Source organism: Orcinus orca, chromosome 1, assembly GCF_937001465.1.
Source record: "Orcinus orca chromosome 1, mOrcOrc1.1, whole genome shotgun sequence".
Lineage (NCBI taxonomy): Eukaryota > Metazoa > Chordata > Mammalia > Artiodactyla > Delphinidae > Orcinus > Orcinus orca.
Genome location: NC_064559.1, coordinates 164,921,618 through 164,936,716, shown reverse-complemented (window position 1 = coordinate 164,936,716; position 15,099 = coordinate 164,921,618). Strand labels below are relative to the sequence as shown.

Below are 15,099 nucleotides of genomic sequence, written 5' to 3'. Positions count from 1 at the left end.
CTGGCAAACAAAAAATAACCATTGAGGGCTTCCCTGGTGGCGCAGCGGTTGAGAGTCCGCCTGCCGATGCAGGGGACACAGGTTCGTGCCCTGGTCCAGGAAGATCCCACATGCCGCGGAGCGACTGGGCCCGTGAGCCATGGCCACTGAGCCTGTGCATCCAGAGCCTGTGCTCCGCGACGGGAGAGGCCACAGCAGTGAGAGGCCCACGTACCACAAAAAAAAAACATTGAAAACTGCCTAACTTCGAGAGAAGAAATATGAGAACTAGGACAGAAGTGATCTAGCTGATTTTTAAGGTGTATCTCCTTGGGTCCTTGTGAAGAATGTGTAAGCTTTTGACTCACTGAGGCCAAATTGAATATAGAAATAATATTGGAATCAGCCCAGGGGTGAATATCTATGTCACTCTGTGATCTCTGAGAAGTCATTTAGTTTCTCAGAGCCTCAATTTGTTCATCTATAGAATAGGATACCTTGCTTTTGAAAGTTCGTGGTAAGGATTGGAAATCCCTGAGTCTAACTTGATGCTGATCACACAGTAAACAGTTAATGAATTTATGTTGACTAAAGAAACATGCATACAAGAACTTTACTAACCACAACCTTATTCAACCATATAGAAATTATTTCTCACAGCACTTACCATGTCTTGAAGAAGTTAGCTAAAACACATACTGACCAATTGAAGATATAAAATCCCATTCTTTTTTTGTAATACTTAAAATGTAAATAATTGTATTTGTCCTGTCTACCTCACAAAGTCCTTATAAATATCAAATACAATTAATTATGAGGACACTTTGAATAAAATGAAAGATAAACGGAATGCAACACAGATTTAAGACATTATCTTAAAACATGTATAAATGCCATAGATCTGACACAAAAGGATTTTCCAGATAGAAAGAGCAGTTAACCCTTGGAATTGGCTTACCAAAGGGGAGAAGCGATTAGTTTGGGATTTCAGTGTTCAACAAGGCAGCTACCACATGGTAGATACTCAAAAATACATACTAAATTAATGAATAGATGAATAAACCTCATGGGGGGCTGGGGTAAACAGAGGGAGAATGGCTCAAAGCAGGACTCAATATAATAAGTCTATGAAGCTCTATCTGAAACTTTGAAACTAAGCAGTTCCCTAACCACATATCCGCTGGCTCATAAGCAACTTGAGGAAGGGGGAAAGGACTTAGTTAATTCAGAATCTGTTCTATCCTTGCTGTCGGCCCACACACACACTCTTCACCCTAGTACTTGTCCATTGCTGTGCAGAGGATGCAGTCCTCAGCAGAGGCACACAAGTCCCCAAGTTTTCCTTATGCCACTGTCCCTTTGTACCCAAACACGCCATGTCATTTTCTGCCTCAGTTCCTGCGTATATGCTATTTCCTATGCCTGGAATGCCTTTCCCTTTCCCATCCCCCATTGCCTGGTGAACGCTTTTCATCTTTTAAAACCCAAATCAGAAATTACCTCCCTTGGGAAAGCCTTTTCTACCTTACCCAGGTCTAGTTAAAAGATTCTTTCTCTCTGCTCCCTCAGTTACTTGAACATAGTGTCATTGTTCACATTGTTATAATTGTCACAACTGTATGATAATTGTTATTTTTATACATCTTCCCTATTAAACGCTGAGCAATTTGAGGAAGGTATAAATTGTGTTTGATTTTGTGGTCCCTCAGCACCTTGTCTGTTAAATGAAAGATCTGGGTTCAACTCCTGGATCAACTTAACAGTTGTGTGGCTTTGGGGTCTAGCTACTTAAACTCACTTAAACTCACAGGAACAGTAATGTTACTCCTCCTTGCCAGATCGCTGGGCAGATTAGATTATATTATTCAAAGGAAGAGCTAGACACAGTGCTTAGACTCCAAAATGTTATCTATTGTCATTATTGTTGTTATTTAATCATTTAAACCATCAGGAGAGAGAACAGTGAACAAGAAGTAGGCACTGCTTCTTCCTAATGGAATTTACAATCTAGAATGGGAGAAATTAAATAGATATTTACACTTAAAAAAAAAAGCTGTGACACATGCTCTGAAAAAGAAAACACAACAACTTTGGGGTGAATATGGTCAGGATAGGCTAGGACTGTGGTAGGCTGAATAATGTCCCCTCCCAAAGATATCCATGCCCTAATCCTCAGAACCTGTGAATGTGTCATCTTACATGGTAAAAGAGGATTTAGAAATGTGATTGAGTTAAAGATCTTGAGATGGGGAAATTATCCTGGATTATCCAGGTGGGCTTAATATAATTATAAGGGCCTTTATAAGAGGAAGGGAGGAAAGTCATAGAAGATATGAAGACGGAAGCAGAGGTCATAGAGAAGATACTCTGCTGCCGGTTTGAAGCTGGAGGAAGGGCCCATAGACCAAAATGTGGGTAGTTTCTAGGCTGAAAAAGGCAAGGAAACAGATTCTTCCCGAGAGCCTCCAGAAGAAACGCAGCCCCGCAGACCCATTTTAAACCTATGACCTCCAGAACGGTAAGAGAATGAATTTGCGGTACTTTAAGCCACCAAGTTTATGGTAATTTGTTAGAGCAGCAACAGGAAACTAGTATACATGCTCTGAAATAAAACTTCGGGGCATATAGTGGTTAGGATAGGGGAGGTTTCACTGTAACCAAGCAACTGCTCAATCTCAGCGGCTTAACCTAAAGGTCAGGCTCGCTCGCTCTCTCTCGCTCTCTCTCTTTCTCTCACATGCACACACACACACACAGAGACACACACACACACCACACACACAGACACACACACCACACAGAGACACACACACTACACACACACACACAAACTACACACACACACACAAACTACACACACACACAGACACACACACACCACACAGAGACACACACACTACACACAGAGACACACACACTACACACACACAGACACACACACACTACACACACAGAGACACACACACACCCAGACACACACACACCACACACACAGAGACACACACACTACACACACACACACCACACACAGAGACACACACACTACACACACATACAGAGACACACACACACTACACACAGACACACACAGACTACACACACACACAAACATATAGACACACACACTACACAGACACACACTACACACAGACACACACACACAGACATACACACACACACCACACACACAGACACACACAATACACACACACACTACACACACAGAGACACACACAAACACACACACCCCACACAGACACACACACACACAGACACACACAGACACACACACTACACACACACAGACACACACTACACACACAGATACAGACACACACATACTACACACACACAGACACACACACAGACACACACACATGACGCACACACACACACAGACACACTACACACACAGACACACACACACTACACACACACACACACACACACACACACACACACACACTACATGTCTGATATGAGTTGGAAGTGACTCTGCTCCTCATCCTCACTGAGGGACCTGCCACCTAGTGATGTCACCCTCTCAACACATGGCTTGAAAGTCATGGAGCTACAATTTGAACCAAATGTTTGACTTGAAGCTATTAGATGCTCAGTATTGACTACGATCCTACATTTGGAGATCATTAGCCAGAGAAGCAAAAAGAAATGTGGAGTTGTTGCTTCATATTCTACTTGGTAAAACAGTGGGTTTACCAATGAATAAAGTAACTGTCACTAACCCTCTTAACCTCCCCATGAACCAGAAGTTTTCCCTTGATGTTAGCTATAAAATCTTTGAATGTCAGCACTCGAAGTGGTAACTGAAGATTCTGAGTCAACCTGCTGTTTTATAGATGAAGATTCTGAAGACTTGCCCAAAGTCACATAGATTTCCTGCCAAGGCCAAGACTGTTTCTCAAAACAGCACTTTTCTTAACATTTTGGGTGGGAGAATTGAAGCAGAGAAAGACATTCCATGTAAATCTTTGCACCATTTTAATAAGATAGATTCAGATATTATTCCAACATTTCAGGTTTTAAAAACTGAGGTCCATGGAGTTAATGTCCCAAGGGGTACAGCTTAACCTTCAGCCTCTGGAACCCTGCCCAGGCTCCTAACCTGTACCACACTGCCTCATCTGGGTGGACGTGGCCCTCTCTCCATCAGTGCTGGTAGCATGGAAAGGCAATAATGGGATTCCTTCTCATCCCTTACCGCCCCCAGGTCCACACTGCACTCCTGGGTTGGAGGAGGAAACAGGGAACATCCCAACAGTGAGTCTGAAAGTCGAATATTCTCTCCTAAATCAGTCTTGTGAAGCTAAAAGTCAATAGAAATCTCTCTTCAGCACTAGTAAAGATATGGGAGATTTATAGCCCGTGAGGCAAAGATGAATGCCTTGCCTGTTGAAGGAGTTAATTGGAAAGTACTCGAAACAGTTACAGATACATTTGGAAACAACTTTTCAGATGAAGGGCATTTACCAGGTTCTGTTTTTCTGCTGGGAGATTTCTTACTGTTTTTCATTGTGAATGCATGCTATGAAGAGATGTCTTCTGAAAGAGAGGCTTGAGGAACGGTAAGAATGTTTTGACTACGCCATTTTCCCTGGGGGTAGTATATGGTCAAAACTGCTTTTGGTTTTCCAAGCAGAGACTGAAGCTACTTGTGTCCTTGGGTTTCATGGCATCAGTGTGCTGGGATACCTCCCCTTTTTCAGCTAGCTCTGTACTTTTGACAGCCTGACACCAGTATCCTAGAGTTTCTGGGAGAGAGGAACTCTTACAGAACATGCTCTTTAAAACTGCAGCTTCTGGGTTTGCATCCCAGCGCCGCCACCAACTGGTTGTGTGACCTTCAGCAAACTGTTCAACCTCTCTGGGTCTCTCAGAGGGAGTGCCTACCTCCCTAATGACAGAGCCTATCTTAGAGTGGCTGTGAGTTAATACATATCTATCGCTCAGAGTCATGACTGATGTACAGATGTGCTCACTGTTAGCTGCTGTTGTTAATAATGACAATAGCAAAACCGCGTAACCCCAAAGAACTTCTTTTTCCTCGTCTGTAAAATGGGGATAATATTTCTCTCAGGTGACTTGTGAGCTTGAATGAAATAATGCACTTAGGCAGGGATTGGCACAGAGTGGGTCCTCCATCAGTACTGTCTTCCTTCCTTCCTGCAATATAGTTCAACACAACAGTCACTAAGCAAGGCACATGGGTGGGCGCTAAGGGGAATTAAGAGCACAGAGCTGGCTAGAGCACATCTACTGTTAATTCATTTGTTTCTGAGAATTACAGAGCCAGGCATTAGGGTCCCTTGCCCATGACATGGAGATCAGAATGAGGCAGAAACATCTTAATTCTTCCTAAGGTCTTACCACCCAGCTTAAAAGGACTGGCAGGTTAGACTAAGAGTGCATGGATATATTTGATGCTAGCTGCTTTTTTGCGATATGTCACCCTTTCCTTTAATCCTTGTTAGTAAGCGAGGAAACTGAGGCCTCCCTGAGATGAAACATTTGCCTCAGCGCACACAGGCGGGAGCGGCAGAGACTAAATTCAGAAAGCGGTCCTCAGACTCCCAATTCAGTGTCCTTTCCTGGGTACCGCAGCTTGGGGAAAAGCTCCAGCGCATGTACTCAGGAACAGCACCGGGTGAAAAACAAAACACAGGAGGCTTTGGGGTGATATTTTTAAGGGTGTGGAAGGTGGTACTTCTGTACTGATCCTTTAAACATTTAAATGACGATGCTGCTTTGTTTTTGTATATCAACTTCAAATGGTTAAACACCTTTCCCAAGTATGATTTCCTTCTTACGATTTCCTTTTTCTTTCCTTTTTCTTACCTGAGATCACACACTGATCTCTGAGATGAGCTCTTGGCTGGCTCACAGAAAGTGGAGAGTGCAGGGCTCGGAAAGTGCTTTGAATTCTACTGTCTTCTCTGCTCAAATTTTGGTTGGGGAATTGTAATGATATCAACAATTCTGAATATTTGTATGGAATTTTATTATTTACAACAGTACCTTCAGATACATTATCCTATGTAATCCTCACGGACAAACTATCAAATAGGTATCATTAGACACAAGTGGTTCGTTCAAGGCCACGTAACAAGTGGCTGGGATGGCAGACCTAGACTCAAATTCAGGCGTTCTGTTTGAAACATTTCTAAACATCTCTGTCCGATAAACCACTCACTGTGATCATTCTAAAAAGGAACCAAACCAGGGATCAAGAATAGGGACTCTGGGGCTTCCCTGGTGGTGCAGTGGTTGACAGTCCGCCTGCCGATGCAGGGGACACAGGTTCGTGCCCCAGTCCGGGAAGATCCCACATGCCGCGGAGCGGCTGGGCCCGTGAGCCATGGCCGCTGAGCCTGCGCATCCGGAGCCTGTGCTCCACAACGGGAGAGGCCACAACAGTGAGAGGTCCGCGTACCGCAAAAAATATAAAAAAATAATAATAATAATAAAAAAAAGAATAGGGACCCTGAGTCAAATATGTCTGAGTTTGAGTCCTGAGTCTGCCTTATCTGCAAAATGGGTAAGATGAAAACAGTAATAGAGTTAAGAGTAAGGAGTAAAACTTTAACTTTTCCCAGTATTATGATTCAAAACTGTTCATTATTGCTGAAGCATGTTATCTGTAACTTGCCTGTATTTAGCATGTCCTAACAAAATACTAGTATTAATTTTAAAAAATCACCCCAAGAGCTTGCTATTTTAGAGTTTCACAGTTGAGGAAAACCAAACCCAAGAGTCAGTGATCAGAAAGGAACACTGACCACTGGCCCTGAGAGCATGTCACTCCATTTCCAAAGCGGGGTACTAATAAATACTTCTCAGATTTCTTCTCTGAAGAGCTAAGCACAGCTGTCTGTTTTTGAGAAGTCAGAATGACAACATGGCACAAAATCCTTCCCAGGTTGATGGAGGAAGGGCACTGCATTGGATATTCACATAAATTCTCTTAATTTCCTGGTCAGGTCCATGTAAGAGTTTGCGAGGCCTGCCATATAAAAGGTACCCCAGACTGTGTGACTCAAACAACGGTTCTGGAGGTTGGAAGTCCAAGATCAAGGTGTCATCAGGGTTGGTTCCTTCTGAGGGCTGTGAGGGAAGGATCTGTTCCAGGCCTTTCTCCCTGGCCTGTAGATGGCCGTCTTCATGTTCACAAGATGTTCTCCTTTGATCTTCATGCTGTCCTCCCTCTGTGTGTATCTCCACGTCCACATCCCTCCTCTTCATGAGGACACCAGTCATATTGGATTAGACCTGCCCTAATGACCTCACTTTAACTTCGTGACCTCTGTAAAGACCCTATTTCCAAATAAGGTCACCTTCTGAGGCAGTGGGGGTTAAGACCTCAACATATGGATTTGTGGGGAGGGAACACAGTTCAACCCATAATGGTCCATTTATTATTACTGTACCGTATTGCTATTTTAGTTTGTAGAATTACCTGCCCTTTGAGCTGATTGAGCTGTCCTAAGCTCTTTATATAAAACTCAGTTGACTGCTGAGAGGTAGCTATTATTATCCCATTTACAAATGAGAACTGGGCACAGAGAGGTTAGGTAACTTGCTCAAAGCTGAACAGCTAGTAAATGGTGGAGCCAGAAATTGAAACCAGCTGGGCTGCCCCAGAGTCTGTGCTTCTAAGTGCCAGGCTGTGCTGCCTCTGGGATCTCACAGTCCAAACCTGGGGCTGTTCAAAGGGCTGGGGTCTTGCAAGGTGGAGAAGGACCAATTGTGACCCAGGGGCTAGGGAAGGCTTCTCAGGGATGTGATACCTGAGCTGAGTATTAATGAAATGACAATCAGGATTCTGGAGAGAGGAGTGTGCATGGGGTAGAACAGGCTGGAGCACAAGGGGTGCAGGGCCAGGAGGCTGTGGTGGGAGCACCTTGGCCTTGTCAGCCAGGTGAAGGGGCTTGGGGTTCTACCTGCACAGGCAACAGGGCACAACTGAAGGAGATTCAGCAGGGGTGTGACATGAACAGATTAGCCTATTAGAACCACCTCTCCAGTGGAGAAATGTAGGTGTATAGTTTGGGGAAGGGAAAGCTTGACTCAATGTCAGGGTAACACTGGGTAAATCCAGGGTGCAAGCTGCTGGTTAAGACCGGACATCAGCCCTGCAGCTGTGCAGGCCACTTGATGTTTCACGGTCAAGGACAAAGCAACACAGTTCAAGAGGCCCCTGCAGCACATTTTCTCCGCAAAGACAGTGGTGAGGTGGCCAGTCTTTAGGAATCGTGAATAATTGGGTGATCTTTCCTTGTCCCCTTCTCAGATATTCTCTTGGAACTCCCAAGAAGGCTCACCCCAAGGATCTGATCTGAATCCCCAGTGAACTCCACTCTCCCAAGAACAAGCTCGTTAACGACAGACCATTTTTATGGCTACATCCTTCTCAGCGGGCCCATCCCCTTTTTCAGATGTTACCCTGTCTCATGACCTATTTATTAAAGATCAGAGAAAGACAAATATCATATGATATCACTTATATGTGGAATCTTAAAAAAGGGTACAAATGAACTTATCTACAAAACAGAAATAGAGTTATAGATGTAGAAAACAAAACTTACGATTACCAGGGGATAAGGCATGGGGAGGGATAAATTGGGAGACTGGGACTGACATACATGCACTACTATATATAAAATAGATAACTAATAAGGACCTACTGTATAGCACAGGGAACTCTACTCAATACTCTGTAATGGCCTATATGGGAAAAGAATCTTAACAAAAGTGGATATATGTATAATGACTGAATCACTTTGCTGTACAGCAGAAACTAACACAACATTATAAACTATACTTTAATAAATTTTTTTAAAAAATCAGAATATTCAGGAAAAAACCCTGAAATTGTTCTTGAGGGCTTGCTAAGTGGTCTCACAGGTATTTAGAACCCAGGTTCTAGACTAAGTGCTGTCAAAAATAAGCCACATAAGACCTTGAGAAAGTCCTGCATACCCAGGACATCAGAGCATGAGAAGACTGCAGGGGACGTTTAGTCCCATTTGGGAGGTGCAGTTCCCTCAGTGGCTCCCTTGGCCTCCAGGATGAAGTACACCTGCATTCAGGGGCTTTCTGGTCCCTATTTACTTCTTGGGATTTGATTCTAGCTCCTTCCTTCCTGGATTCTCACCCCACCATGTTGCTCAGCTCTGCTCCTTTGTCCATGCTCTGCTTTCCTCCCCTCCTTTCCTCTTTCCCTGATGAAGGGCCACCTAGTTCTCTGACGTGCAAGTCAGATACCAACTCCTCCAATGCGCCCAGGATGGTTGCACTTTGGGTTAGCCCCCTATTCTCGGTGCTCCTGTTGAAACCTGAGCCTTTCTTCCTTATTCGACTTTTCATTAATACTGCAGTTGTCTGTTTTCTTGACACTCTCCCCTGCAAAACTGAACAACTAGAGGGCACCTATGATAGGTCCCCTCTCAGAAATTCTAAGCAAGGGCCTGATTCAGAGAAGATGTTTGGTGAATTTCTATCAAATAATGCAAGGGGAGAGCGTAGGCATCTGCTGCTCGGAGTTTACTCTCAAAATTAACAACAACATTTAAGAGCGTCCACTCTGTATGAGGCACAGTGGGGAAGTAGTTACAAAGTGTGTGCCCACTTTCCCCATGGGTCCCAAGTTTCCCATCTCTAAAATGGGAGTTGTTAGACTGGCTGGTCTTTGAGAAATCTCCCAACTCCTACATTTTATTTTTCAATGGCTGGCTCAAATCACTTGGCTATTAAGAGGCAGAAGTAAACAAAACATGGATCTTTCAACTCCGACTCCAATGCTCATTGATCAAAACTTCAAGTACCATTTTCTAAGCTTACTAGCATTCCCAGCTCAAAAATGCTAGGATTCTCTCTTGCCAAGACTGTGGGGCTACCCAGCTGAGGGAGTGCACTAGGGTAGAACTTCACTCTCAGATTGAGAAAAACAAAAGCTCATCAATCTCTCTTTGAGTAGCTAAACTACATAATAAACTATATTTTTATAGAAACCCCCTGGAGCCTTATGTCTATAGGAGTGAATGCTATGTTTTTTTATAACCAAAAAGAATGAAGGATACTTGTACCTATTGATGCAAAACAAACCACCTCAGAACTGAGTGGCCTGAAACAATAACCATTTTTCCATATCTCACAATGTTGTGGGATAGGAATTTGAGCAAGGCTCAGCTGGGTGACTCTTCTGTTCCACAGGGTGTTGCTGAAATTGACCCAGTGGTATCTCACTGGTGGATGGGCTGGTCTGCAGGGCCCTGGTTCTTGTCTTGCGGGAATGCTGGAAGGCTAGGCTTAGGTGCTCAACCAGAGCACCTACCTGAGGTGTCTCCAAAGAACTCCTATGTGGAGGCTGAGGGCTACAAGAGTGAGGGTTCCCACAAACCAGATGGAAGCTGCATAGCCCTTTATGTCACAGCCTCTGAAGTCACATAATGTCACATGTGTTGCAGTCTACTGGCTAAAGCAGTCATGATTCTGCCCAGATTCAAGGGAAGGGAACGCAAACTCCACTTCTTTATGGAGGAATGTCAGAAAATATGCAGCCAAGTTTGAAAACCACCACGGTAACATATACTAAACACTACTGTGCACCCAGTATTTGCTAGGCAATGAAAGTTTACTCTCTTAATCATACTTACTGTCTGGGCCTCTACCTTGAACTCTAAACCCAAATATCCAACTGCCTACTCAGCCCCTCAACCTACAACTTACTATGTCTAAAACTGACCCCTGATCTCCTTGCAAACCTGTGCTACCTTAAATTATCTCATTCAACCTCAACTCCACTCTTCCAGGGGCTCAGGCTTCACACCTTGGAGTCATTTTCTTTCACATCTTTTTGGTCCAATCCTTCAGTTAATCCTGTTGAATCTACCTTTAATATATATCTGGAATCTGACCATTTCTAGCCACCTTAACTGCTAAGATTCTGGATTGAGCCACCATGTTCTCTTGCTTGAATTAGGGCAAGAGCCTCCTAACTGGTCAGCTAACTGCTAATCCTGCTCTATCATCGAGTTTGTAAACAATAGCCAGGTGACCCTTTTAAAAAGTAAGTTGGATCATTCCCTTCTGCCACTCATGACACTCAGGTGCTCTCCATCTCACTCAGAGGAAAACCTGCAATTCCGACAATGGCCTCCGGCACCCTACGTGAACTGACCTCTACCTCTGACCACTCTGTCCTTTGATTTCTCTTCGCCAGCCATTTTACTGCCCTTTGAACACATCAGACAAGCTTCTGCCCCAGGGCCTTTGCATTCGCTGTTATCCCTCTGCAGAGTACTCTTCCCTAAGAGATCCACAGGGCCATCTTCCTCACCTGCTTCAAAATTCTGTTCAAATGGCACCTTACATTGAGGCCTTTCTTGAAATTATCCCATTTAAAATAGCAGCCTCTCCTGCTTGGTGCCTCCCCTTCCTTAAACTCTTCCTCATGCTGTGGTTCTATGTTGAATTCACTGCCATTTGACCATATATATATATATATATATATATATATATATATACTGTGTGTGTGTGTGTGTCTGTGTGTGTGTGTTTGTCTTCGCCACTAGAATATAAGTTGTATAAAGGCAGGCATTTTTGACTGGGTCACTGCGGCATCTGTAGCCCCTGAAACAGGCCTGACAACACAATGCAGGTGCTTAGTAATACATATTGAATGGATATTTTATTGACTTAAGAAAAAAACCAAATCCTCCTTTTAAAATGAGAAATAACCCGTATCTCTCTTTTGATCTTTTTTTCCCTCTTTGAGCAGAAAAAGTTGCATCACCACATCAGCTTACCCCATAACTGCATTATCTTCTCCCATAAAAATGTTATGAGCTAACATGCCCTTTGGTACATTTTTCTCCTCAGTTGCCTAACATTCCACCTGTTTTCTTGTCATCCCTGCTAGGGATACCTGGCTTACAGTTGGCACTCAATATTTATTATTGACCAATTGCAGCCTGTGCTACTTACTGTGTGATATTGAGCAACAGACAACATTCCGACTGTTTCCCGCCATAAGAGCTGGGGCAATTGGCATTGACCTCACTGTGCTGTCATGTAGGTAAACTGAAATCATGGATGCCAGTGCATATCCTGGCACATCAGAGAGGGCAAAACATAAGTCCGTTTCTTTTTCTCACAATCACACTAGATCTATTCAGCCTGCCATTTTTCCATCAAGGAGGAGTTTCTCAGAAGTTGCTAAACCGCAGGGTAGGGGAGAGAGAGAATTCAGAGGAGGGGAGACGGAAGCCATACCAGCGTGCCTTTGCTCTCTCTTTTCCAAAACTCAGCTAGTTAGACTGGAGGGTCAGCCACAGAGAGACACATGTCCGCTGCCCTGGGACAAAGGGGAGCTTCTCCTGATGGGTGACTGCTGAAGTGGGTCCTCCATCCCAATGTACCTCTGGGAAGGAAGCCGCCTGATTCACAGGGGAAAACGACTTGACTCCAAACGTATAAAAAAAAAAGGTATGGAGGTGAAACGCATCCCTGCCCCGCTCCCTTGGAAAGAAACTGACATCGAAGGGGGGAAGGGAGGGGGTGGAGAATTAGAGAAGGAAAAAGGAAACTATGGTCAGTCAGGCGGAGAAACTCCAACTAGGCAAAAAGCACGTGGCCAGCCAAGGAGAAGGGGAGCCCACGTGCTCTGTGCTGGGCACGTCCCCATAGGTCATGTCTATTTTTCACAAGCAGCTCCAATCATCTCACAAGCGAGTTATTCTAAGTAATCCTATTCTACCAGCGAGGAGCCAGACGCTTAGGAAGATGCGCTTACTGGCCCCAGGCCACACAGTTTATAAGACGCAGAGCCGGCAGGAAAGTCACAAGCCACAGGAGAGCCCCCGCGGCCCTGCCCTCTGACCAGGAAGCCCACGAATCTCCGGAGGACCGGCACAGTCCCCAAGGACAAAGAGGCCAACATTCACTGACACCCAGGCTGGGGGCGGGGGGAGGGGGGGAGGAGGGGAGGTTGGAAGCCCAGCTCGCAGGGTTAGAGGTAGGGTCCCTCATGCCACCACTCCTGAGAGCCTCTGTGCCCTCAGCCTCCAAGGTGGCACAGGACGGGTACATACGCCTCTTCCGTCCCCCCCACCCCACGCCAGGCCAGTGTGAGCTGGGCGGCACTAACACAAACAACACGTCCTGTTTATTCCTCTCCATGGGAGGCGGGGGTGCACAGGCAGCCTCTCCCCACGCTTTCTACTGGGAGGAACTGGACACGGCAAGAAAGGATCCACAGAAAGCCCACAGCTAGACCCACAAGACTTACCCCTTCCATGGCTTTCCTCCGAGGCAGAGGCTGGGAGACAGAGTCTGGATCCTGGGGCCAAGGGTCCGTTTTGCTCCGCCTGCACCGGCCAGGAAGCAATCGCTTCCCCCAGCCGCCACGCACACACCTGAGCCCAGGCTCCCTACCTGCCCCACCTGGGCGGCAGCTCCTCCCTCTGCTGCGGCTGGAGCGCTCTTGCCCGCGGCGGGGCGCGCGCCGGCCTCCGTCCGCCGAGTTCGCAGGACCGGACCTGCCGGGGTCGAGAGGGATCTCTCCGACCAAAGATCTGCAGACTCAGGCCCTTCTCGGCAAGCGGCTGTCCGCACTGTTCTCCCCCAGGCTGGGCCGACAGTCACCCTGCAGGGAGTTCACATTGTGCCCGAGGCTCGGGGGAGTAGCTGGGGAACAGGGGGCGGCGGGGCTCCCGTTAGGGCAGCAGGCTCAGGCCCGACCATGTAATCTTCCTCAGTAAAAGCCTCGGCCTATCCCGGCCGACCCTGCGGATGGCTACTCACCCTCACAAAAGGACAGGGGAACCGAAGCCCAACGGGGGCAGGTAGTGCCCAAACTCATAGAAGGATTTCAGGGAGGCCAGAAAGGGAGCTGCTATAATAGGGCATCTGTTTGGGGTCAGGCACTATCTAAGCATGATACATTATTCTACCCAAATCCTGCAATCGCCCTGGGAAGTGTTATAATCCCATTCAAAAGGGGAGGAATCTGAGGTGCAGAGAGACCCAGTAACCTGCCCCACAGGTAGTAAGTAGAAGGATCAGGGTTTTAACACGGGTCTGGCTGACTCTAAAGGGATTTTATTTTTCTAGGTTTGTGTGGGGTTGTGTGTGTGTGTGCGCTCTTTCGCTTTTCTGACAGAGCTGGTGCTGGAAACCCAATTCCCAGTTCTTTTTTTTTTTTTTGCGGTACGCGGGCCTCTCACTGTTGTGGCCCCTCCCGTTGCGGAGCACAGGCTCCAGACGCGCAGGCTCAGCGGCCATGGCTCACGGGCCCAGCCGCTCCGGGACATGTGGGATCTTCCCTGCCCGGGGCACGAACCCGTGTCACTTCCCAGTTCTTAAGAGCTCACAGCTGTCCTGGAGTTTGGGAGGCCAGCACAGCAGGCAGTCTGTGTGACTTTTCTTGCTTTGTTAGGGCCAAACTCATGAAGTGAAAAGCGTCTCCTGCCCTGTCCAGGGCAGAGGTGGGGGGGAGGGCAGGTGAGGAGAGCCCACCTGCCTGCCCATTTCCTCTAACAGGTGGCTCCCATACCGTGCTGATCATCACAGCTGCCAGGGAATATGTTACAAATACAGGCTTCAAGGCCCCAGGGCAGACAGGAGCCCACTCTTCTAGTCTAGGGTCTGGGAATCTGGATTTCAATAAGCTTTTTTAGGTCAAGATGTTTTAATAATAAATGACTCACAGACCTCTCTTTTACATCATGAGTCAGCATACAGGCACACACACACTAAAATTAAAATTTCTCAAAACAATAATCACTCGTGCTGTGTGTGATCACAGTGATATTTTCTATTTTCTTCTGAGCCATGATGTGATATTTAATTAAAAAATCAATGGTCAACACACCCACTCCATTGATTTCATGACTCACAGTTTGATCCACACTGTCCTTATGGGGGCTCAGCCTGCAATCAGATTAGGAGCCCACTCCTCCAAGCTACATGGGGCACGAGCCCAAGGTTCTCTGTAACTTTCCCTCCCAGCCTGGCCTTCACTCAGGTCAAAGGCAAGTATTTCTTGTATACATGTGTACAGGATACAGTGAGGAGTCAAGGGCAGAAGCCCTCAGGAGAGCTTGA

The 15,099-nt window shown here is 46.0% G+C and overlaps 1 protein-coding gene across 1 annotated transcript in view; it reads right to left on the bottom strand.

Annotated features, from left to right (window-relative positions):
- The window catches only part of FYB2 (FYN binding protein 2), a 133,853-nt gene extending 120,287 nt beyond the window's left edge, over positions 1–13,566 (bottom strand). The window contains exon 1 of the mRNA XM_033435411.2: positions 13,283–13,566. Within this exon, the coding sequence (XP_033291302.1) occupies positions 13,283–13,291 (9 nt within the window). The 5' untranslated portion in view covers positions 13,292–13,566. The remainder of the gene's footprint in view (positions 1–13,282) is intronic.
- Positions 13,567–15,099: the final 1,533 nt, after the last annotated feature.